Genomic DNA, 26,786 nt, shown 5'->3' on the forward strand with positions numbered 1-26,786 from the left:
ATTCTCAACCACTGCGCCACCAGGGAAGCCCAAGATACACTTTTAATGTTTAAAAAAATCAAGAAATCACAAGATGAGTTCATCAACGTGGTTCATACTATTTAATATTTCATTAAATAGAAAGAGTATAGTCATTTATAGAATAAATTTGATTTTAATTTACCATATTTGCAATACAGAGACGTAAGAGTTTACTGAATAAGGAATAAGAGAAAGGGGATATGATGTTTTGACTTCTTAGCTGTAAAAGTCTTCTTTTATGGTATGGTATAAAATATATTTTCTTCAAAGGCTTTCTCTATGATTTTAGACTGTTGGTTTCTATTCCTGCTTTGTGTATCTGAATTAACACTAACCTTTGTTTTTTCTTTTTTCTTTGGAGAGATGTAAAAAATTATAGAAAAGTAGGGAGCATCCATCTTCCCACCACCTAGGCTGGAACACACAGTTGCTAAGTTTTGTCATATTTGTTTCAGTCTCTTTTTCTTACAAATAGTACAACAGCAAATATCAACAGTTCTGCCATTCATTCAACAAGTACTTATCGAGCATGGACTCTGTGTTGCATTGTGCTAAGCACTGCACACTGAATGGTGGGTAAACCAGCCACATGACCTACTACTATGTATGCACCTTACAGCCTGATAGGAGAACACAATGAAATAATCACAGAAATAGTTACAAACTGAGATGTTGTGAAAGTAAAGTACCAAGCAGCCTTTCTCAGCTGGGATTCCATGACAGGATTAAACCCTGCTGACAATGATGTGAGTGACTATTTTCTCATTCTCTTAAGAATGGTACATAGCTAGTAGCATCCTAGAAGTATGTAATGAGAAGTTAATTCATTACATGCAATGGGTGTCTTAGGGCATTAGGAGCTGACTTTCAGAACCAGTAGAGAAGATACTATGAGAAAGACCTGACCTAGTTTTTGGTGGTGGTGGTAGGTGAGGGGTTGGTCCAGAGAGCCAGTTACCTAAAAGTCTGTGTTGAAACGTGAAAGATTTATCTAGGCCAGGGCTGGGGGAGCAAGGGTAGTAGTGTGAAACGTTGCCTTTCTAGGGAATAGCATATTGAAAAGTCCTAAGGGACAAAGGAGCAGGCGACTTCAAAAAATTACAAGACCAATATGGCTGATGTACAGAGAATGGGGGCAAGGGAAGAATAACAAAACATGAAGTTGGAAAGACAAGCAGGGTCAGGGACCAGAAAGGATGACTTAAACTGCATTACAAAAGATGACTGTGGCTCCAATGGGCTATAGAAATAAGAGTGGATGAGGAAGAAGAGTGATGGGAAAGGAGTAATTAAAGTGAGAGGAAACTGCTAGACTAGGTGGCGATGGCAGGAATGGAGAAAAGTAGACAGATTCGAGTAGTGTTTAAAGTATAAAGGCAGGGGTGTGTCCAGATGACGTGTGGGTTTTAGGTAGAGGATGATGCTGAATATTGGGGGAAAAGTCACTGAAGTCTTTCCTAGGTTTGAGGTTTGTCTGAAGGAGATGTCAAGGAGGCAACTGCAGATGTGAATCTGGAGATGAGAAAAGGGGTCTGGCTTATAGCTCCTTTATTAGAGGAAAGTGAGGGGGGATGGGCAGAGATCTTAAGCAGTCACTGAGCTTAGCACACATTAAGAAGCAAGATGTAAAAGCAAATTGGAAAAGAAGAAGTAAAACTGTCACTGTTTGCAGATGACATGATACTATACATAGAGAATCCTAAAGATGCTACCAGAAAACTACTAGAGCTAATCAATGAATGTGGTAAAGTTGCAGGATACAAAATTAATGCACAGAAATCTCTTGCATTTCTATACACTAATGATGAAAAATCTGAAAGAAATTATGGAAACACTCCCATTTACCATTGCAACAAAAAGAATAAAATACCTAAGAATAAACCTACCTAGGGAGACAAAAGACCTGTATGCAGAAAATTATAAGACACTGCTAAAAGAAATTAAAGATGATACAAATAGATAGAGAGATATACCATGTTCTTGGATTGGAAGAATCAATATTGTGAAAATGACTATACTACCCAAAGCAATCTACAGACTCAGTGCAATCCCTATCAAATTACCACTGGCAGTTTTTACAGAACTAGAACAAAAAATCTTAAAATTTGTATGGAGTCACAAAAGACCCCAAACAGCCAAAGCAGTCTTGAGGGAAAAAAACGGAGCTGGAGGAATCAGACTTCCTGACTTCAGACTATATTACAAAGCTACAGTAATCAAGACAATATGGTACTGGCACAAAAACAGAAATACAGATCAACGGAACAGGATAGAAAGCCCAGATATAAACCCACGCACCTATGATCAACTAATCTATGACAAAGGAGTCAAGGATATACAATGGAGAAAAGAAAGTCTCTTCAAAAAGTGGTGCTGGGGGCTTCCCTGGTGGCGCAGTGGGTGAGAGTCCACCTGCTGATGCAGGGGATGCAGGTTCATGCCCCGGTGCGGGAAGATCCCACATGCCGCGGAGCGGCTGGGCCCATGAGCCATGGCCGCTGAGCCTGCACGTCCAGAGCCTGTGCCCCACAACAGGAGAAGCCACAATAGTGAGAGGCCCGCGTACAACAAAAACAAACAAACAAACAAATAAATAAATAAAAAGTGGTGCTGGGAAAACTGGACAGCTACATGCAAGAGAATGAAATTAGAACACTCCCTAACACCATACACAAAAATAAACTCAAAATGGATTAGAGACCTAAATGTAAGACCAGACACTATAAAACTCTTAGAGGAAAACATAGGAAGAACACTCTTGGACATAAATCACAGCAAGATCGTTCTTGATCCACCTCCTAGAGTAATGGAAATAAAAACAAAAATAAACAAATGGGACCTAATGAAACTTCAAAGCTTTTGCACAGCCAAGGAAACTATAAACAAGACAAAAAGACAACCCGCAGAATGGGAGAAAATATTTGCAAACGAATCAACGGACAAAGGATTAATCTTCAAAATATATAAACAGCTCATGCAGCTCAATATTAAAAAAAAACAAACAACCCAATGCAAAAATGGGCAGAAGACCTAAATAGACATTTCTCCAAAGAAGACATATAGATGGCCAAGAGGCACATGAAAAGCTGCTCATCAGCACTAATTATTAGAGAAATGCAAATCAAAACTACAATGAGGTATCACCTCACACCAGTTAGAATGGGCGTCATCAGAAAATCTACAAAAAACAAATGCTGGAGAGGGTGTGGAGAAAAGGGAACCCTCCTGCACTGTTGGTGGGAATGTAAACTGATACAGACACTATGGAGAACGGTATGGGGGTTCCTTAAAAATCTAAAAATAGAATTACCATGTGACCCAGCAATCCCACTGCTGGACATATACCCAGAGAAAACCATAATTCAAAAAGACACATGCACCCCAATGTTCACTGCAGCACTATTTACAATAGCCAGGACATGGAAGCAACCTAAATGACCATCGACAGATGAATGGATAAAGAAGATGTGGTACATATATACAATGGAATATTACTTAGCCAGAAAAAGGAACGAAATTGGGTCATTTGTAGAGATGTGGATGGATCCAGAGACTGTCATACAGAGTGAAATAAGTCAGAAAGAGAAAAACAAATATCGTATATTAACGCATATATGTGGAACCTAGAAAAATGGTACAGATGAACCGGTTTGCAGGGCAGAAATAGACACAGATGTAGAGAACAAACATAGGGACACCAAGGGGGGAAAGTGGCGGGGGGTGGGTGGTGGTGACGGGATGAATTGGGAGATTGGGATTGACATGTATACACTAATAGGTATAAAATGGGTAACTAATAAGAATCTACTGTATAAAAAAATTAAAAATTCAAAAAAAAAGAAGCAAGATGTATATGCATAGTACATGTGTAATATACATAAGAGAAAGACTAAGATAAAAGGGTGAAAAAAGTAAGGGCACTTTTCTTATTTGTTTTCCATTCTTATGTGAAAAATTGCTAAAGATAGTTACAGACACGGTGTCCATAGAATATACTATAGCTTCATTATAAATGCTCTGTAATTTTTTTCAAAATGCTTCTAATTTATCTGATAATGTAAGTTTCAAAATTAAATACCCAGATGATATTAAATCATATAGCAATTTTCTTGTAAATATATTCAGATACAAAAACCCCATATAGGTCCTTTCTTTCCCTTTTTAATATTCTGGTATTTTCACTTTAAGCTCTGCATAAATTAACCTGACTTCACAATTTTCAAATTTTTGCATTACTTTGGAGACATATAAATATTATCATCAAAATTATATAGTGTTATTTAACTAAAAATCTACCAGTATGTGAGCCTCTCTGTTTAAATTATTACTAAAATTCTAAAATCAAGTTTAGAGCTGGGTGGTTTGAATATATGGGACACTGAATTTTCAACTTTGCTGACTTTTTGGAGGTGTTACTATAAATCAAACACCAAATAAAGTCCTTGCTGAAAAAAGGCAAGAAAATTACAGTTAGTGCTTTATTAGAGATAAACACGCCTACCTTATATTTTTGTGCTTGAGTATATATGGTCCTAGATTTATTCTTTAATTTAAACCAATTATTGGAATGCATTTATAACCTGTTATTCAATTTGTTACATACCAGTTAGCAATGTCCTTGTGAGCTACTAAATTTTGAAGAAACGCTTGTAATCCTAATTGTCTATCTTCTAAAAAGTCGGCATTGTAATTATCTTTAAACCAGCGTTTTGGTGGAAGTGCTAATCGAAAGCCTGGAAACATCTCTTTTAACTGAAAAAGAAGAAAAAAGAAGATACAATGTTCAACTCAATTATATGAATTCTATAAAATCTATCCTGTTGACTATGTGAAACTATTCACGTAACAAGCTTACAATAGAAGAATTAAATTCAGCTATGCTTTTTCTGCCTTGGTTGTTTTATTTCTTGATTTCTACCAGTTGTGTATGCATAGGAGTTACAGTTGCTCCCTGTCCCTGCTAACACGTGGCACTGCCTGTCTTTTTAATGTCAGCCATTCCAGTGGGTGTGTAGTAGTATTTCACTGTGGCTTTAATTTACATTCCTCTCTTGAATGGTGTTAAATATCTTCTCATGCGCTTGGATCTGCGTATCTTCTTTGGCGAATTATCTATTTAAATCTTCTGAACCCTCTGCTTTAAAAAAACTGGGTTACTTGTCTTTTAAGTTGTCAGAGTTCTTTATATATTCTAGATAGAAGGCCTCTGTCAGATATATGTATGACAAATATATTCTCTCAGACTGTGGCTTGATTTTTCATGTTAACCGTCTTAATAGAGCACACTTAAAAAATTTTAATGTTACCTAATTCATCCATTTTTTTCTTTTATGGTTTATGCTTTTTTAGATACTATCTAAGAAATCGTTACTCACTCCAAGGTTACAAAAATTTTCTTTCAAGTTTTTTCATAAGATGTTTATAGTCTTAGCTTTTACATTTTGGCTTATGATCAATTTTGCATATTTGGCTTAAATTTTACTTTCTTAGGAAAGACTTTTCCACCTTTTAAGCTAGGTTAGATTTCCCTTTATACACTCTGATCAAGTGACTATAACTGGATAACAAGTTATCTCAAAACTCAGTGGTGTAAAATAACCATTTATTAGGCCATGGACTCTGTGGGCTGGTAATTCGTACAGGGAATGGTGAGGATGCATTGTTTTGTCACAATGAATGAGAACCTCAGCTGGAAACTTGAAGTTGGGAGCTGGAAGCCACTGAAGTTCATTCCCACATATTTTTACTGGATCATGCTGCTTGTTGGCTGAGACATTAGCTGGGGCTCTCAGTCACAAGCCTAACATGGCCTCTCCATGTATCTTGGACTTCCTCACAGCATAAAGTCTGGGTTTCAAAGGGGAGCATCCCAAGAGAGAAAGCCAGGATGAAGCTGTATGCTTCTTATGATCTAGCCTCATCATCCCACAGCATCAGTTCCACTGTCCTCTATTGGTTAGATCAGTCACAAGCTCACCCACGTTCAAGGGGGAGAGGAAACAGATTCTACTTCTTGATAGTCAGTGGCAAGATTCTGGAAGAGCATATGGGACTGAGAATATTGCTGCATACATTTTTAGAAAAGACAATCTGCCACACATTCTCAAATCATTATTTTTTAAATGACATTTATCACGATGTAAATTAAGTAACGTTTATTTAATTTTGGACTCTTCTACCAGACCAGTCTTCTAAACCTTGGTTGCACATTGGAATCACCCAAGGAACTTTGAGTAAGAACTCATAATACAGACACTTTGTGAGGGCTCTACTGTAGAACAGCTCCCTCTTTTCTGAGGATAATTAATGAGGATCTTGTATTAATGACTGTGTCCTATCTCTGATATATTTGCATTTAATTAGTTGGGATATGGCCTGGGCATTGTAATTTTAAAAAGTTTTCCAGGGAAGCCCAAAGTACAGCTAAGACTTAGAATCATTTTACATTGCAATGATTGTCTTATTCATAGTTGCACCCCCAATGTCTAGCATAATGCCTGCTACATTACAAGCAGCCAACAATTTACGTTCAATAAATGAATGAAATGAAATCATGTACTGTTCAAATTTCTATACTTAAATATAAGACAAAATATCACAATGTAAGAAAAAAGACTAGCAAAAGAGAAAATTCACAGGGTAAAATGCTAAGTAAAAATATAAAACATAAATTCTGTCTATATTTCTATCCTGAAAACCCTGATTTGATTTCAAGATGTAAACAGATAATTTTGGCCTTGGTGTCTGGTTGTTTACTGTGTATGCAATGCAAGTAATAAAAGCCATAAGGAGAAAATAAAAATAGTATTTTTATTAATTTCAAGCTTTAAAATTTAAATGTCACATATGTCCACATGCATGGTTAGATTTTTTTCCCCTAAAAAAATAATCCTCAGAAAAGAGTGAGTTGCTCCACATTTGAGCCCTCACCAAGTGTTTATATTATGAGTGCTTACTCAATAACTTTATTTTGAGCAAAGGACAATTTGAGAACTATACATTAGCTTGAAATAACTTTAGTAAAGGCTAGTTTTTATATTTCATTAAATTAAACATTAATAGATTTCCTGTGAAATGACATCATAATAGGCATTTGATGTTTCCATAAAAAGCCTTTAAAAAAGTAATGCACATAAGTTTTGGATTAAGCTGGAGAACTGAGTACACTCATCTAATTCTCTCTTTCTGCAGCCCTGCTAAAACTACAGTGAAGAGAAAAAAAAAACATAAAACAACATACTGGAAACCAAAAAGTAGAGAGGAGAGTAGCAATTGACTCAGGAGAGTGAAGAAAACCCAAAGTGCAGAAAAATTTATACCAGGTTTATACTTACAGAGACCTCAAATTGCTTACAAAGTGGCAGCACAAGGCAGGAGATTGGGAAACACTTCTCTGGAGAGTCTGATCAATCCAATAGGAAAGATCTTAAGATCCTGACATCAGAAGTTCTCCAACACAGCCCTCCTTCCCCATTATACAGTGAATCTTAAAGTCAACATAAGCCTCACCCATGGAGTAAGAGATTCCAATTAGCTTTTAGTACCCAACTTTTAATCATGACTAGACAACCAGAGAGAATTACTACACACTATTACTTAACATGGAAGACAAAGACAAACAGAAAAAAGTAACTCAGAGAACACAGACAATACAAGGAGAAAAAACCATAAAATAATAAAAATACAAATAAAAACAATCACTAATACACTCAATGGATTAAGATACTACATTCAAGAAATAAGAATAAAATGACCAAAAACAGGGACATTCAGGGAATAAAAAGGTGGTTTTAGAAAGAAATAAGGAAATCTCCTTCGAAATAGCAAAAAAGAAAAGGTAGTAAAGAAAGGGGAGGAAAAGATCTGGAACCAGCCCAAATGTCTGTTTTACAAGAAAGGTTACAGAAAGAGGGAACCGCCAACACAGAAGGGAGGAATTCATTAATAAAGCAGTTCAAAAACATTTTTCTGATCTGAACCACATAGGTTGCTCACACAGTGTACAAGATAATAGAAGAAAATAACTTTACAAAAAGTCATTGTGAAATTTCAGATTAATGACAGAGAAGATTCAACAGACTTCTAAAGAAGAAAAAAACAGGTGACATACAAATGATCAGGAGCAAGAATAGCTTTGGGCTTCTCAAGGGTAATACTCAACACTAAAAGCGAGATGAAAATAGCTTAATGTCTTCAAAATTCTGAAAAAAATACTTCCAATCTATGATTCTATACCTAGCCCACATTTCAATCAAATACGAAAACTGCATGAGAATATTTTTAGACATGTGGGGTCTAAAAGACATTACTTCCCATGTAATCTTCCTCAAGAAGCTACTAGGGGATTAGTTCTACTAAAAGGAAAGATTAATTCAAGAAAGAAGACATGAGATAAAGGAAATAAAATCCAACAAAGGAAAAAAGTGAAAAAAATCCCCAGAAAGACAGTAAAAGGCAAACTTAGGACACTACTTATGAACTGCCTGATGTCAATCAGTTCAGGACAGTTCAGGACAGTGTGACCCAAGAGACAGACATGTTGAGGATTACCACTGAATTTCTTTTTAATGAGAGGATCAAATGCTTGGTTGAGCTTAGCCCAGATTTTCATATGAGCTTGGCTTGTCTTGACAGTGAGCTGATAATGGTTCTGCTCCTTCCCTATGCTCTGCTGTGTGGAACCAACTGAAAATAATCATTTTACCTCACAGAAATACTCAGCTTTGACCTAGTCTGCAACCTGGGAGTAGAAAATTGTGAGCTTTTAAGTAGAATATAGAGAAAACCCTACTCTCATGACCATATTTCTGCAAATTATTCATCACCAGCCTGCCCTACAACCCTGCCAGATGCCTCAACTCTGAAAAGCTCTATCTATGTGTTCCAGATCTTGCTCATGACTTTTCCCTCTGACTTTCCCAGAGGAGGCTCTTAAAAACTCCTAGAGAAGCTGAAGCCAGATTATAACCCAGGAGATTAAAAAAAGAGGGATAAAAAAAACACTAGCATTCTATAGAAAATTTTCTTTCTAAATAGTGTTATTTTAACTATGTGTTATTTTAAATAATTTTCATATTATCAATTTACTATTTTTTTCCTCCTAGTATAGATAAATGGAAAACATAAACTCTTCAACATTAGAATCAGATCTATATAGTTTCTATATAATACCAAATTCCTAGCACAGTGCTGAACTCAAACTACTCGCTTCACAAATACTTCATGATTGGTTTTATAAAATAAAGATCCTAAGATTTTACTTTATTTTTAACAATTACAGAAATAATAACTACCATTTAAACTGTGTGGCTGCTGGTGCTTGACACACATTTTTGATTCTTGCCAGTAAAATCAGGTGATGGGTGGAGCTCTTTCTGGTACCTAGAAGACTGACACAGACACTTATAAATTTTAAGTGCCCAACTCAGAGTATCAAGGAGATATTTACTAGATTTAAATTAAACTTCTACTAACATCTTTCTTCAAAAGCTTAAGAGCTATCTAAATCTCAGCTTGCCTAAGATAAATATTTTGGCAATAAAGATGAATCTAGAGAGACCAAGGGACGTAAACACTAAATAATAGTTGAGTCCTGAAAAGAAAAATAAGAAGTCATAAAGGATGAAATAGCTCAAAATTGAAACTATTAGATACTGTATGAACAAAAATTATAACAATTTCATAAGAAAGCTAAGAATTCCACTTTAGTATCTGGTAACTTCATGAATTACTTTGGCCTTCTTGTTTGTTTAATCATTAAAAAAAATAAACAGAAGTAAAGAATTACAGGTTTTTAAATTGTGAATATAAAATGAACTCAGAAACAGAAAATAAAATTTACATATAATGGTAGAAATATATTAGAAATAATACTTTTAAGTATTTTGACATGTTGCAAAAAGTCATCTTAACAATACCTTAATTAAGGATAAAATAGTTCAGTATTTTATATTTTACCTTTTCATTCAAACTGAGGTTTTCAGAAATGGTAGAAACTTTTTGGCATCTGGACAGTTGCAAAGTCACATAAATGGAGTTTCCCACCACCAAACATTTTTTTTTTTTTTTTTTTTTTTTTTTTTTTTTTTTTCTTTTTGTGGTATGCGGGCCTCTCACTGTTGTGGCCTCTCCCGTTGCGGAGCACAGGCTCCGGATGCGCAGGCCCAGCGGCCATGGCTCACGGGCCCAGCCGCTCCGCGGCATATGGGATCCTCCCAGACCGGGGCACGAACCCGTATCCCCTGCATCGGCAGGCGGACTCTCAACCACTGCGCCACCAGGGAGGCCCCACCAAACATTTTAAGAATATACCAACTTGAGAAGTTCTGAGTATCCAGGCAGAAGGTGGGGGGAGGTGGCAGATGGGAAAGAATAGGACCAGTAAAGTTTTCTCTACTAAACATATGTCAAAATTAGGGAATAATATGTGGTCCAAGTTCAGCTTACTTGGCCTCTCAGAAGTATCATAAATCACTTGCTTCTTTTGGAAAAATGCTCTTTCTCTTGGTTTCTTAAATACCAATTACCCCCACCTGCCCCACATGATTTCTCTCCAGCTCTGTGAATGCCCCAGCTGCTGTTTTTCTACTAACTCTTACTGCAATTAACTCAATGAATTCCCTAGTGTTGGAAATTTAGGTTGGTTCTAATTTTTTAACTATTAAAAACAAAATAAAACATGAACAAAGAAAACAACAATACATAAAGCATCATGATAAGTATCCTTAGGGCTAAATCTTGCTCATATCCATAATTTATTATATAGGATAAATCCCAGAAATGTGATTGTGTCAAAATTATGCTCAGCTTTAGGGTGTCCTCTAGGAAGACTCATGTTTCCAACAATGGATAATACCATTTAAAGCCTGTCAACTTGACAGGTGAAAAATTGTTTAATTTTCTTTTCTTGGAGTACTTATGATAGTAATTTATTGGTCATTTATATTCCTTCTGTGGATTACCCCATTCATATCATTTGCTGAATTTTCTATTTTTTTTAACTTATTTTTAAGGGTACTTAATATACTGAGGTTTATTATTATTGTCTTTGTCTATTTCACACGTGCAGTGGGCAGAATTCTAGAAGGCCCTAGGACCTTTGTCCCTGGTGTTGCCTCTGTGTTTTGTTTTTACACAGGAAAAGAGATTCTGTAGACACAATTAGGGTTACTATTCAGTTGACCTTAAGATAGGAAAATTATCTAGGTAAGCCTAATCTTATCACATGAGCTCTGTAAGGGTAAAGGTTTCTTCCTGGCTGGTGACAGAAGAGAAAGTCAGAGATATTCAAAGCACAAGAAGGACTTGACCGTCTCTTCCTGACTTTGAAGATGGAAGGGCCAAGAACAAGGGCTGAAGAACAGTCTTTATGAGCCAAGAATAACTTTTGGCTGACAACTAGCAAGGAAACAGGGACTTTGGTGTCACAACCACAAGAAACCAAACTCTGCCAACAACCAGAATGACACTGGAAGCTGATTCTTTTTCAGACCCTCCAGGTAAGAGGCCAGTCAAGCCAACAGCTTGATTTTGACCTTGTTTGATCTTAAGCAGCAAACCCAGCTGAGCACTCCAAAGCTCTACATAATGAACAGGTAAGTTTTAAGTCACAGCTTGTGATAATTTGTTATACACCAATAGAAAACTAACACAATGTGCTCAATTTTTCTTTCTTGTTCATTCTTTTGTAGTCATATGATTAGGGGGTCTTATTATACATATACATCTTTTCAAACTCACAAGATTATATAAATAATCACTTATATCTCTGTTGCCAATTTTAAGGTTCTCACATTTTTAATATTAAAAATAATTTTTTGTTTCCAATAAAAGGAAGTTATGCATAGAGATGAGACTTCGAACTATTAAAGTTAAATGAAAGTTAATTTTGTTTGGAAATAGCAAAGACTTGACTTCGCTCAAATAATTAACAAGGAAGAAAAAACACAAATATAACAGAACTCCAGGAACAGATAATAATTCAAAACTGATAAGTCAGTTTTAGATTTATTAAAGTACTTACTTTATCATTAAGTCTAGAGAAGTCAGTGTATCTTCTAAAAACTACCCAGCTTTCTTCTGGACTCTTCTTTACTAGTATTTTATATACCTATGCAGAGAGAGCGAGAAACAGAGAGTTTTAAAATATATTTATGTAAAAATATTTAAAAATTCAAACCAAATAATTTAGAAACTTTTATTTGACAACCCAGATCATAACAATTAATATATAAAAAATATCAGAAATTAAGACCATCAAATGTTCAAATAATCAAATGTAGGTACCAAAAGCAAGATTTTTTCTTAAGAAACATGACTGACATATTTGAGGCAAAATGCTTTTTTGCTGAACACTAATAATAAATAAACTTATCAGCCTTCAAAATGTATTTTATGCTAATATATTCTAAAATTAATAAAAGAATCAATCATGCTTGAAAAAACTTTGAAAAATCTTGTCTTATATAGTTGATTTAGTTTTTAAATTCAGTAACTGCCAAGCAAAGTTTTCAAATAAATTAGATGATGTTTTAATCTTCAAGGCTGAAATACAAGGTAAAAAATACCCATATTAGATAAAGCTTACATTTATATAATTACATACAATCATCTAGGCTATTGAATAGAAAAACTTGGTTGAAGCAAGTCAATATTTTAAAAAGCATATAAGAAAAAGCTAGATCCTATTTTTCATAAGTATAATTTTAGAAGTACTATTTATAACAGAATCTCAGAGAAACATCTCCTGGTAGTTTTTGGTATAGTGTTTTGAGCTAAACTATATACATGACATATGAAAAGTACTCAGTAACTATCTATCACATGAGTGAAACTCTCTTAAAAAGAGTAACATTTTTTCTTAAAGTCTGCTGTGCAATAACTTTCAATTGTAGCTCTAGAGCTGCACTCTAACCACAGGTGGCTATAGAACACTCAAAATGTGACTAGTCCAAATTGACACGTACTGTGAGTGTAATACAGACCAGATTTCAAAGACTTAGTATGAAAAAAGATGTAAAAATATGTCATTCAAATGATTATATACTGGTTGCATGTTGAAATTATATTTTAAGTATATTAGGTTAAACAAAATACATTACTAAATATAATTTCACCAGTTTCTTTTTACTTTTTCTTAACATGGCTACTAGGAAAATTTAAATTACAAATATGACTCATATCATAATCCTATTGGATGATCTAGAGACAATTCATTATTTAGGGACTGTAGATCATCCTTACCATTTGATTTTTCTCCCTTACAGACTTCTTTTTCAGCTTTGAAGGGAGTCAGCAAGGGTTAGGATGAATCCCTTTGTTTTGAAGTAAATCATAAGTACTTTATCTTTATTACATTTAAAGGTGAGGAAGAAAATTATCTGGATACCCTGTGAAGTCTCCAGACAGCCCTGATGTAAAATAGTCACGAAGGGGATACAAAGAAAACATTCTTTTTAGGAGTTACTAATTTAAATTGACTTCAAAACTTTTGACTATGAATAACTGATGCGTGATACAAGTCAACTTCATATGATAATTAGGTTTATCTATACGTAATACATACCAGCTTTATTTTCCTGTTTTAAAAAATGAGCCCTTTTCTAACTAAGTCACTCTTTACAGTGGTCCCTAAACATTCCTGTTTCTCTAGGAAAAAGAAAGAGGTTTTCATTTTATCTTTTCTAGAAAACTCTCTTACTTTTCTACTTGTTTAAGTAGTGCTTTCAATGAAAACTTTATGGACAGTATTGATCATTGCCTCCTCTATGTTCTAATAGCAGTTATTGTCTCTACTCTTTATTTGAAACTTAGTATATACTACTTTGTACTGTCTAACTTGTTATGTACTCCCTGTTTTAAGTAAACAACAACAAATGTAGATGCATACACTAATCATAAGATACATACAGAAAAGTGCAAAAATCTTAAGTATATAACTTAATGAATTTTCAGAGTAAACACACCATGTAACTAGTACTAAAAGCAAGAAACAAAACATTACCAAAGAAGTCCACCTCATGACTCTTTCCCGATCCTACTCACCACCCCTCCTAGTCACTTTTTGTTTTTAAACACTTTTCAAAGGCTTGACACTCTCTATATAAGATCTTGCCAGTTTGTCCTAATACTTTCTTCAGTTAATAGATCAATTTAAAGAAATATACCAAGGTAAAATTATTTTACAAACCTAAGACTCCCAAGCTTGTAACTCCAGCTTAGACTTCTACCCTAAACACAATACCGAATATAGAGATATAAAATACATATATGTGTGTACACACTCACATGCACATACACATACCTGACATCCCCATTTTGATGTCTAACAAACATCTCAAACCTAGCACTTCCCAAAACAAATCTTGATCTTCCCCTCAAAATTTGCCATCTCGTTAAATGGCAACTCTGTTCTTCACATTGTTTAGACCAAAAACTTCGGGATCACCTTTGATTTCTCCATCTACCACATCCCAAGGCTCTACCTTCAAAATATATCCAGAATCTGATCACTTCTTAGGACCTCTTCCACCACCTGGTCCATGCCACCATCATGTCTCCCATGGATTACTGCAGAAACCTAACTGCCTCCTGCCTCTATTCTTCCCCCACAAAAATCTAATCTCAATTCAGCAGCCAGAATGAGCCTTTAAAAAAACTAAGTCAGATCATCTGACTTTTCCTTTTAAAACATTTTCAAGATTCCCATCTCATGCAGAGTAAAATCTAAAGGTCTTATAAAGGCTATGTACTCTACTTGATCTGGGTGTCACACTCACCCGCCTTTACCTGTTACCTCAGTTCGTACATCTCTTCCCATTGCTTATTCTCCTGTCAGCCACAAGGGTCTTGGCAGTTATGCCACCTGTCTGGAAAGCTTTCCCCCCAAGATATCCCATGCTAACATCTTAGTGCTAACATCTTTTCTGTGAGGCCATGACTGACAACACTATTTAAATTGCAACTCTAGTTTCAAGAAACTGTCTATTTCCTTCCCCTCTTTTATTCCTCCCTATAACACTTATCACCATGTGACATACTAGCATTAAAAAAAAAAATACTTATCTATCTTTCATTCACTCAGTTGAGCTGCTGTCCCAACATTACCTGGAAGAGGGCCTGGCACATAACAGGTACTCCAAAAATGTCAAATTAATAAATAAATGACTATGACTAATTTCATATTTGCCACTTATTTCTTCCTCTGTATTGTCTTGAAAGAGTTTATATATCACTGCCTTAAATCTGCCTATGAACTTTTCACACGTCACCTCAATGAATGCTCGTTCCTTCGTATGGAAGGTAGGTCAATGTAAGGAAATGAGCCACCAATTTATTATAACTTCCAAAAATCACTTGCAAAAAAGTCAGGTCCATGCAGATTTCCCATCATATCATCAGTCTTACAATATTTGAACTCTAAAGACTGCCTCTTCATAAATTATTTCGATATTTTTTTTCTTGGTGGTCCTTCCATACTATCATAAATTTACAGCATGAAATGTTGAAATAAATAGGAAATCATTACTTCAAGAAAATCCAAGAGAAAAAACAGTTTGAAAGAACAAGTTTATAAATGAATTTAATTTAGCAAGGTCACTGGATGCATAAATATATAATAACATATGAGACCAAAATATATAAACTAGCAAAGAACAAATAGAAAACATTATGTCTAGAACCTCAAACGACATCCATACCCAGAAATAAATCTTACCAAAATATGTATGACGTCTTCCTTGAAAACTACAAAATATTATTAAAAGAAGTTAAAGACTTAAATAAATGGGTTAGGTTCATAGATTCAAAGACTTAGTACAGTAAATATGTCAGTTCTCCCTAGATAGATTCAATACAATCCCAATGCAAAGGGCCAAGACAATCCTGAAGAGGAACAGAAAAGTTAGAGTAATTAAGTTACCAGATGTCAAGACTATCATCAGGCTTTAGTAATCAAGACAGTGTGGAATTGGTAAAGCAGGGAAAAATGGAACACAGAATCAGACCCATACATTTATGGTCACCTGACTTATGACGTAGGCAACAGAGTAAATGCAGAGGAGAAAGAGTTGTCTTTTCAATAAAAATTTGACTTTAGGGAGAAAAAAAATGTGTCTTGACCCTGACCTCACACCACGGACAAAAAGCAATTCCAGATGGTTTACAGATCTAACTGTCAAAGGTCCAACAATAAAGCTTTTAGAAGAAAACATAGGACAACATATTTTTAACCCAAGAGGAGGCAGATTTTATTTTATTAATAAATTTTATTTATTTATTTATTTATTTTTGGCTGTGTTGGGTCTTCGCTGCTAGTGTGTGGGCTTTCCCTAGTTGTGGCGAGTGGGGGCTACTCTTCGTTGTGGTGTGTGGGCTTCTCATTGCGGTGGCTTCTCTTTTTGCGGAGCACGGGCTCTAGGTGCACGGGCTTCAGTAGTTGTGGCTTGCAGGCTCAGTAGTTGTGGCATGTGGGCTTTAGAGCGCAGGCTCAGTAGTTGTGGTGCACGGATTTAGCTGTTCTGCTGCATGTGGGATCTTCCCGGACCAGGGCTCGAACCCGTGTCCCCAGCATTGGCAGGCGTTTTTTTAATCACTGAGCCACCAGGGAAGCCTGAGGCAGAATTTAAAAAGTGCTAACCATTAAAGAAATTTAATATACTGGACTATATTAAAACTAAGAATTCTTGATTATCAAATGCACCATTAACAAAGGCAAACCACAGAGTGAGAGATGATAGTCACAATACACGTTCTGAAAAAGGACTTATGCCCAAAATGCATAGAAAACTACAAATCAAAGTGGAAAAGTCTTTCCAAAAGAAAAATGAACAAAGGTCTTGAACAGACACTTCAGAAGACAATACCCAAATGGCCAAAAAAAAGTATTAAATGCAAATTAAACCCACAATATGGTATCACTCTACCCACTAGAATAGCTAAAATGTAAAAGACAGAAAAATACCACATGTTGGGAAGATGTGGAGTAACTGGAACTCTCATACACTACTTAAAGGAGTATAACTTAGTACAACCACTCTGGTACATTGTTCATCAGTATCTTCTAAAGCTGGGCAGATGATCCAGCAATTTTACTCCTAGGGAGCTATCAAAAAGAAATGAGTACATGTGTTTACTGAGTGATAAGTACTAAAAGGTTCACAGCAGTAGTATTTGTAAGAGTCCCAGACTGGAAATTATCTAAATGCTCCTTAACAGTAGAATGGATAAATTGTAGTATATTCACATAAAGGAAGAGCATCAGTAATAAAAATGAGCTGCCTACAACTACATGCAAAATCGAGGATGAATCTTACAAACATATGCTGAAGAGACCATACCCAAGAGTACATACTCCATAAATTCCACTTACATAAAGTACAAAAATAGGCAAAATTAATCTAGGCTAATAGGAGAGTGGGCATTGACTGAAAGAGAGCATGGGGTGAGGCTTTTAGGCTGTTGTAATGGTCTGTTCTTGATTTGTGTGCTAGTTTCACAGCTGTGACTGGTTTGTGAAAATTCGTTCAAGTAAAGCAAAAGTTCACTACGGCATGACAACTTAAGGGTTATAAACCATTTGAATTTTATGTTCAAGAAGTTACAAGTAGAGGCTAACATCACTTAACACAAATTTAGAACACAGGTTAATCAATTTTTCATCTTCTACTGATGTACAGCAGAAGTCAATACTCACAGTAAATTTAGCTCTTTCTTCCATCACCTCATAACCCAGGATAATAGGTGTAGAAGGTCTATCTTCCAAATTCACTGTTTCAGGATTTTGTTCTTCACTTTCTCTTGGTCTGGCAGAATACTCAATGGAAGAATCTGCACCTGTAAATTTAGTCCTAATGAGGGGACTGCTACAGACAGATGAAGTGCTTTCCATTTGATCAGGTACACTTGTCTGTTTAAAATTACCCATATTTGAGTCTTCTAACTGGCCTTTGGAAGAGTTTGAGCTTGTTGAGATACTCCCAAAAGAAGAACTTCTTTGGTTTCTGTTGGTTGCAAAACTGGAAGCAGAGTTCCCTATTGGCATGGGAACTGGGACATAAGGAGTTGCCATCTTCTTTTGGCTTTTGCAACAAACCTGCACACTTCTGAGTTCAAACAATTAGAGAATAAGTAATATGCAATCCATTATTTTCTTCTTAGGAATTCACTACCTAAAAATGAGAAGAACATATTGAAAGATTAGTCTTTAATCGGGAGCATTATCCAAAAAAACCCCAAAATGCTCATATCCATTTCTTTTAATTTCGTGACACTCTATTACTTTATTTGGAATGAAAACATGTCCCAAACCTCTTCCTTTAATCCCAAAATGTCATCTCTAAGAACTCCCATTTTTAAGGTAAGGAGAGCAGAAGTATTCACACCCTTTTTCTTGAGCTTGATCCTTTTTTTACCCACTTTATTTCTTCGTGATGGATTTCTATAACGTCCATTGTAACCTGATCTCAACTATATGAGTTGCAAAGAGGAAAAGTGATAAAGACCGTCCGGAAACTTTATTCTCTGCTTATGATCCTGACACTACTAAATACAGTACAGGAAGGGAAGGGTAAAGGGAAGGAAAGAAAGGGAAAATAATTATTCATATTTCCTTCTGATTTAATTAGTGAAACTGAACAATTACCCTGAGTAATGATAGTGAGCCAGAAGCTTAGACACCTTGTAAGATAAATAATAACAGTTCTTAAAGCAACGGTTTATTAAACCCAGGATCAAATGGATTAAAAAAAACTTAGTCAAATTACATTAATCAAATAAACCCCAAAGAACATTAAACATATATCCAAAAAGATTAAATGAATAAAACTTTAAATATTCTTCAGTTTCTAGATCATCACTAATTCTGCTACGCCATAAAGTGCAGGTATGTAACCAATCTTCAAAACTATACTCGGTAAGCTCTGTTGTCAAAAGGACGAGTTTATCTTGCCTCAGAATAATTTTGTAATAATACAAAGAAAAAAGCTTTACCACTAAGTTGTTAACGAATAAACTAAGAAATGGCGATAACTACAGACCAGGGAAATGGCACATAACAAGAGGTCTGTCTATCCAATTACATCTACGCAACCCTACTGGTGAGAAAGGTAGGAAACAAGCCGCTCAGACTGACAGATGCTGAAATAAAAATTTTAACCCAGCACGTGGCTCTGGGCTACCTTCCCCATCATCAAAGATTCAGGAAACTTGAGCTGCTGATTCACCGCTCCTCGGTTCCGCCAGATGGCCTCCCCAAAAAGAAGTAAATAAAAGTCTGAAATCTCAACCTCCTCACCGCCTGTAAGGTCGCTCGCCCCGCCTCCAGTCATTCGAATGAATACCTGAGGCCGCAGGGCTGGCGCGGGGGGCGCTCAGACAAATACAGTCATTGACCTTGCAAAAACGTGAGCGCTACCCAAACGTTAGAAAAACGTACTGGGCTCATTAAGAGTGTCTCCACTTTTGCCTTGGCATCGACATGCTCTGAGGACGAACATCTCAGTGCTACTCTGGAAAACCAAGGGCAGGTGAAGTGTCCCGAGCCTGAGCAACACGGTGGGCGAGAGAAGTCGGTGGCGAGAGCAAAGTGCAGAAGCCCGGGCTCAGCTCGACCCCAGGAGTGTCTGGTCGGTGTCTGATCAGGCCAAGGGTCTTCGGCTTGGTGGATGGCAAGACTCACCGCTCCCGGGTCTCCTTGGGGCCCCAAGGCGGTCCCGCCTCCGCCGCCCGGTGCGCAGCCAGCGCCTCCCAGACGCCCGGCGGAGTTGGCGGTGGCCTGAGGTTGGCCTGGAGCTCCTGCCGCGTACGCCCACCCTCCTGAGGAGCCGGCCCGCCGCCAGCCAACCGCGGGGGCGCAGGTGTCACTGCACGAGCGCCCAGGACAGCGCCCGCTGCCCAGTCCCTACCTTAGCCCGTTCCGCGATCCAGCTCGAGCGCGCTTCCCTGGGACGGTTAAATCCGACCCTCCTTAACCGCAGCTTTCCGTCTCCACCCACCACACCGAGAGGCCTCACGTGACCCCCCTTCCAGAAAACAGCCGCTCCCTGCCTCTGCCCGCCTCCGCCCGGGCCACAGGGCCCAGGATCCCGGCGAGGTGGAGGGCGGGGCTGGGCGGGGCCGCCGCTCCAGGAAGTGACGTCACGCCAAGGGCGCCGGCCCCCAGAGGCACAAGCCGGAGTTGCGGGGCTAGGGGTCTCTGGCACCTAGGTTGAAACTACTTTTGTGGTAAGAATTTCACCTTCTTTTCCACAGCTTTATTTTTATAAGTTAACTTTTGAGAAATGGAGACTACGGTACCTAGTTTGCCCAACAGGTGATGAGAAGACTGCAATTCCCGGGAGGCACTGCGGCCAACATTGGACGGGGCTTTCTGCTCTGCATCATGGGACTTGTAGTCATCACCAGTTTGGGCTGGTTCTACTAGGTTACAGATTAGTTACAGAGTTAACAGCGCTTCAAGGGATGACAGTTGATTCTGAGTGAGAAGATAGAATGCTCCGCTACAGCCTATTCGTCCTACATAATTCAGAACTCCTCAGTGGCAGAGAACTGCTGAAATTCTTCAGTGTGTTAGTGGTGGGTTTTTTTGTTTTGTTTTGTTTTTACTATCTCAAGAGCAATTTTATCTCAAATAATATGGTATTAGGCTTGTTAGACGTGCACATTTAAAGAGCTGAAGATTATCAGGAAAGTCGTTCTTTGATAGTCAAATACTGAAATTCAGACCAGTCTGCAGGTCTGTTTATCATTAGAATTGAGCAATTTGATATAAAAATCATTCCATGATTTCTAAGGCTTTGGAATATTACGAAGACTCGGAAAAATTGATAGTCGTAATTTCAAAATGCACATAGGAAGGTAATCTGGTTTGTGGCATAATAATGGTTTGGGGTTGATAATATTGCTTTTCCAGTGTGAATGAGACATAAAAAGAGAATTCTGTAGAAACAGTAGACTAAAACATGAGGTAGTTTTCAGGACAGACTTGGGAGTCTTGGCTGTGAGGTGGCAGTTATATCTATGATTTCTGTAAGTTAATAAAGGTATAGAAAGAAAAGAAAAAGGAGCTTTGCAATATTTTCCTCACTTGTGGTCAGGACTGCAGGTGGTAGCAAAAGATACTTTTGATGTGGGAAATCTGATAATATCAAGGAAGCTGAGGAATATTAAACTTTCAAGAAGTAAAGGCATAGAGATATCCCAGTTAGGAGGAGAAAAAAGATCTAGGAAAAATCATTGGAATTGTCCAAAAGGAACTTCCTTCACTAATTATTGAAAGGAGCATACAGGATATACATACTATATGTAACTTTTATCTTCCAGAATATCTGGTATAGATTAATGTCTAGATTTTACTTTTAGAAAATGAACTGAATATTTCTTAAAAATATTTTTAAAGAGATATAATTGACATATAACATTATATTAGTTTCAAGTGTACAGTGTAATGATTCAATATTTGTATATGTTGTGAAGTGATCATCACAGTAAGTCTAGTTAATATCTGTCACCATACAACTATGATTTTTTTCTAATGTGATAGTTACAATTTTTTTCTCATGCGATGAAGACTTTTACGACTTACTCTCTTACCAACTTTTAAATGTGCAATATAGTTTCATTAACTATAGTTACCATGCTGTACATTACATCCCCATGGCTGATTTATTTTATAACTGGAAGTTTGTACCTTGTGACCCCCTTTACTCATTTCACCCACACCTCCCACCTCTGGCAACCCCAGTCTGTTCTCTGTATTGATGAGCTTGGTGTTTTGTTTTGTTTTAAATTCTACGTATAAGTGATATTACATGGTATTGGTTTTGTTTTTCCCTGTCTGACTTATTTCACTTAGCATAATGCCTTCAAGGTCCATCCATATTGTCCCAAATGGGAAGGTTTCATTTTTTATGGCTGTGTAGTGTTCCATTTTGTGTGTGTGTGTGTGTGTGTGTGTGTGTGTGTGTGTGTGTGTATCAAATCTTTATCCATTCATTTATAGATGGACACTTAGGTTGTTTCCATATAATAACTATTGTAAATAATGCTGCAATGAACTTGGGAGTGCCTTGTATTTTTCTGAATTAGTATTTTGTTTTCGTTGGATAAATATGCAGAAATGGAATTGCTGGATCATATGATAGTTCTATTTTTAAGTGTTTAAGGAACCTCCATACTGTCTTCCATAGTGGCTGCACCAATTTACATTCCCACCAACAGTGCAAGAGGGTTCCCTTTTCTCCACATCCTTACCAACACTTGTTATTTCTTGTCTTTTTGATAATAGTCATTCTAACAGGTGTGAGGTGATATCTCATTGTGCTTTTGATTTGCATTTCCCTGGGGATTAGTAATATTGAGCATCTTTTCATGTTCCTGTTGGCCATCTGTATGTCTCCTTTGGAAAAATGTCTGTTTAGATCCTCTACCCATTCTTAATTGGGTTGTTTGCTTTTTTGCTATTGAGTTGTATGAGTTCTTTATATATTTTGGATATTAACCCCTTATCAGATATATTATTTGCAAATATTTTCTCCCATTCATTTTCTTGATGGTTTCTTTTGTTGTATAGAAGCTTTTTAGTTTGATGTAGTTCTTACTAGTTTATTTTTGCTTTTGTTGCCTTTGCTTTTGGAGTCAGATCCAAAAAATCATCGCCAAGACTGACATCAGGGAGCTTACTGCTCATGTGTTCTTCTAGGAGTTTTATGGTTTCAGGTCTTACAGTCAAGTCTTTAATCCATTTTGAGTTGATTTTGTGTATGGTGTAAGATAGTAGTTTAGTTTCATTCTTTTGCATGTAGCTGTACAGTTTTCTCAACACCATTTATTGAAGAAACTGTCTTTTCCTCATTGTATAATATATTCTTGGCCCCTTTGTCAAAATTAATTGACCACATGTGCCTGGGTTTATTTCTGGCCTCTGGAACATCCTTAATAATTAAGAAAGGATATCCTGTGGTTGTCAGAGTAAAAGTTGTATTATCACAGACAACATCTAATGGCTAATCTCTATGCATGGAATATTTTATTGATAGTTAAGCTTGGATGCCTCTATACAGTGCACACAATCAAACTGAATTGCATACATTTTAATGTGTAAAGTAACAGGTCTTTAATTTGTGAAGACCATTTTTCTGCCCTTTCAGTATTGTAATTCTATATAAAAGATATATACCTAGCAGGATGTATTGAGCCCACTCAAGATACTATTTTATACAATGATATATAGATAGTGATACTTGGTGGTAGTGGGTTTAAGGGACAGGGGAGAGGAAAGGTAGAAAAAAAAACACAACAGAAAAAGTATGTGCAATAGGCAGACATCTCTTGAGGTAGCTTCCTAGATCCCAACATTTCCCCCTTCTACAAGACTGGGGCCCTCGTGGCCATGTTCGTAATATGATACTTTTGTAACAAAAGTTTTTTGTCAAAGTTGATTGTATCTGAAGAGGATATTTGACCCAAGTTGTGTCCAAATGATGCTCTCTTCTAGGAATGTTTTTGAGGGCGGGTGGTGTGGATACAGGCTGGAAGTCACAGAAGCTAAAGTCAGACTAAGGGAAATTCTGTGGTCCATGAAGTCCCACGGCTGAGATCCCTGGAGTTGATCTGGTTCTTCCCCGTTCTCCACTTTTCCTTAGAGTTCATGAGTAACTTAGTGTTCTTCCAATAGATTTGCTTTTTACTTAAATCTAGCCAGAGTTGGTTATTTTGCTTATAACCAAGAGTACAACTAATACAGCAAGTTGGAATGAAGCAAACTGAAGGTGCAAAGTAAAAGCTGATAAAATGCAAGCAAGTCCTTCTCAATGATTTATAATAACTAAAAAACATAAAATGACACTTTTTCAATTATTACTTTGATATATTCATGGATTCCCTAATTCATGTATGTTGTTTTCCATAGGCAGTGTTTCTGTAATCTTAATATTCAGGATCTGTACTCCACCTGCCCTTTATTTTCTCCCTGCCATGAAATTGTAAGAATTCAGAAAAAGAACCACAAGTGATCTGTTCTTAGAGTAACAGGAGGTGACCAAAATTGTAACAGGGCAGCATGATAGCCAACTTTATTACAATGAATCTGTGACCTATGCAATTTCCTAAATCCAAGGTAGGAATTACATGACATTTATAATGGGACAAAGGAGAGAATTCAATACTGCTACCATTGGTTAGGATTTTCCACTCGTCATATTACATAAGGAAGATTTTGAAAGCATGTGTGGAAATCCTACTGAAAATACAACAAAGAGACCAAATTCCTTCACCAAATCACAGTTACAGTCTTAGAACTGAAAGGGACCATAATGGTCATGAAGATAAGCCTCCATTTTAGAGCTAAGACTACTGAGGAAAACAGAAGCTAAAAGTTCTGCCTGTAATCAATCCCAGAGCCAGTGTACTGTTGACTCCCAAACTGGTAAACTTCTTACCATGCATAGTAAGATGCCCTTTTCTGAGCACTTTTGCACTCGTTGTGTCCTAAATATCTTTCACCCTTCCAACAGTGTCTTGCCCCTGGTACATTCTCAGTTAACATTTGATACCTGGGAAGTCTTCATGGATTTTATGCATGAGGAAGGCCTGCATTGGGCCTTTAAGGATTGCTAGGAATTGAATAAGTAAAGGAAGCAGGCAGCGCACCCTAGGCAAAGTCAAAAACTTGAGAAAGGGCATAACAATGTGGGATGCTGTGGGACACTGAGGAGACCAACCTGATTGGATTGTAGGGTCTTTGGATGTAGCTGGAAATAGAGATATGAACTCCTACTCATCCCTCAAGTTCATCTCCAATATAAACTCATGAGTAATACCTTCCCGATTTCCTCGGATGGAATTAAGTAAGCACCACCTCTATGAGCCCATTGTATTTGTATTTGGTACATGAATGGAGACAATCATCACATTATTTTTGAGTACTTTGTTATGTGTGCAACCTAAGGGCCAGGATTATATATTGGACATACATGTGTTGACAGCATTTTATATGATACCTGAATAAGGCAGGTACTTCATGTAAAGTCTCCATAATAACTGTTTTTTTCATACCTGGCCCATCTTACTTATTCACATTTCCTATAATATCCCTCTAGACTTTTGCATTTTCAATTCCTAGTTTAGAGAATAAAATCCAAAATTTTTGAGTAGGCCCATGAGCCCCTTCATATAATGACTTTTTTCTCCTTTATGGTCTATTTCCTCCAGATTAATTAATTAGTAAATTAATTAACCAGCTATTTATTGAGTACCTATCACATGCAATGAATCTCAAAGTCCAGCTATATCAATTATTTCCCAGTCTAAGCTTTTCATTTTTTTCTCTTGCTAATATTGCTTGTAGCTTTTGCCTGGAATTCTACTCCTCTCGTCCCATTTCTGAGGCTCAGCTGTAGGTGACCTGCTCTTCAAAGGCTTGTCTGAATCCCTCTTCACTGTTTCCATGGTCCTCTCTACAAGCTCCTGCTGTGGTCTTGCCCCCACTGGGTGTGGTTATCCCTACATGACTGCCTTCCTGACTAGAACATGTGCTCCTTAAGGCAGAGGACATGTCTTTTTCTTCTCCACTGGTTCGCAGAACCTCTGGCGTATGTTGGGGCTAGACTGAATAAATGAATGAAAATGGGTGACTAAAGTTTTCTTATTGGATCAGCTTGGTGGTTTAAGAGAAACAGACACACATACAAACATTCTCAGTGGAATCTGGTTTCAAAGAGACTTAAAGGGAAATTTGCTCTGTGAAACAAAGTGAAACAACTCTGCTTAAAGAGAAAGAATTCCTTCATTTGCTCAGAGTAATTTGTAAATCACTGGACTAGATAGATGATGTCTAAGGTCCACTTCAGATCTAATGCTTTATGAGTTTATGTGTATCGTTTGAAACCTTAAGGAGATAACCAAACAAGTATCACAACCTGGTTAAGATCTATAAAAGGCATTATGCAGAGCAAAAATAAAATGAAAGCCAAAAAAAGCTAAACTACCAAAATTAAACAGACCAATGGATTAGGTTTTAGTGTACATTTAAGTCTTTGTCTTAATAAAGTTTGAGATATGCTGCAACTTCTGGGATAAACATAGAGAAGGAATTCTGGTTTCTGAGGTCCCAGTGCCAGGTTTCAACATCCCAGTGTGCAAGAGATCCTTTCAAAAAAGGAAAAAAAAAACAAAAACGTTTTCAGGGGAAAAAGTATAGCCTTGGAAGAAGTAGCAAGTCTCTGATCCATCAATACCAGGATTCTTGCTCATCTCCTATGTGGGATATCAGCCTCTTCAGGGAGGGCTTAAATCATCTGGGTTTCCTGTGGTCTTTTGTTTGGATTACTTCCAACTTTTTTCATCTGTAATATGAGACAATAATAGTTCTTCATCAAAGGGTTGTTGTGAAAAATAAAACATAATCTTGCTTGGTAAGTGCTTAGTACAGTGCCTGGCAAAATGAACAATAGCGATTATTATTATCTTGAGTCAACTCGGTAGGTCAACTACTTTAAGAAGATAGACAATATTAATAGTAATGTATGTAGATACTTGTTGAATGAATGAATGAACTATGAGCAGAGAACTGCACTATCGATTTTATGTACATTAAATTATTTAACCCTCAAAATAATCCCACGAGTCAGGTACTAATTGATCCTTTACAGATTGAGTCTCTGAAAGGCCAAATAGCTTGTCCTTTATATATGAAAAATTATTCTCTGAGAAGTTATCTTGTTTAGAAAGGTTAGGACTCAAGCCCAGTTCTGTCTGTCTCTGAAGCCCAA

General features: G+C 36.8%; 1 protein-coding gene across 3 annotated transcripts in view; it reads right to left on the reverse strand.

Moving 5' to 3' along the window:
• The window catches only part of SNX16 (sorting nexin 16), a 35,731-nt gene extending 15,634 nt beyond the window's left edge, over window positions 1–20,097 (reverse strand). The window contains exons 1-5 of one of the 3 annotated variants that reach the window (XM_081214317.1): window positions 19,923–20,097; window positions 17,941–18,188; window positions 17,714–17,853; window positions 12,044–12,130; window positions 4,625–4,773 (exon numbers count right to left, since the gene is read on the reverse strand). In XM_081214317.1, coding sequence (XP_081070443.1) covers window positions 4,625–4,773; window positions 12,044–12,130; window positions 17,714–17,853; window positions 17,941–18,088 — 524 coding nt within the window. In that variant the 5' untranslated portion in view covers window positions 18,089–18,188; window positions 19,923–20,097. Of the gene's footprint in view, window positions 1–4,624; window positions 4,774–12,043; window positions 12,131–17,713; window positions 18,189–19,696; window positions 19,750–19,922 lie in introns of those variants that run through there. The other 2 variants (XM_081214315.1, XM_081214316.1) reach the window with 2 other exon arrangements.
• Between the last annotated feature and the right edge of the window lie 6,689 nt (window positions 20,098–26,786).

The sequence above is a fragment of the Mesoplodon bidens genome (genome assembly GCF_964165515.1).
Source record: "Mesoplodon bidens genome assembly, chromosome: 16".
In the NCBI taxonomy this organism is placed as follows: domain Eukaryota; kingdom Metazoa; phylum Chordata; class Mammalia; order Artiodactyla; family Ziphiidae; genus Mesoplodon; species Mesoplodon bidens.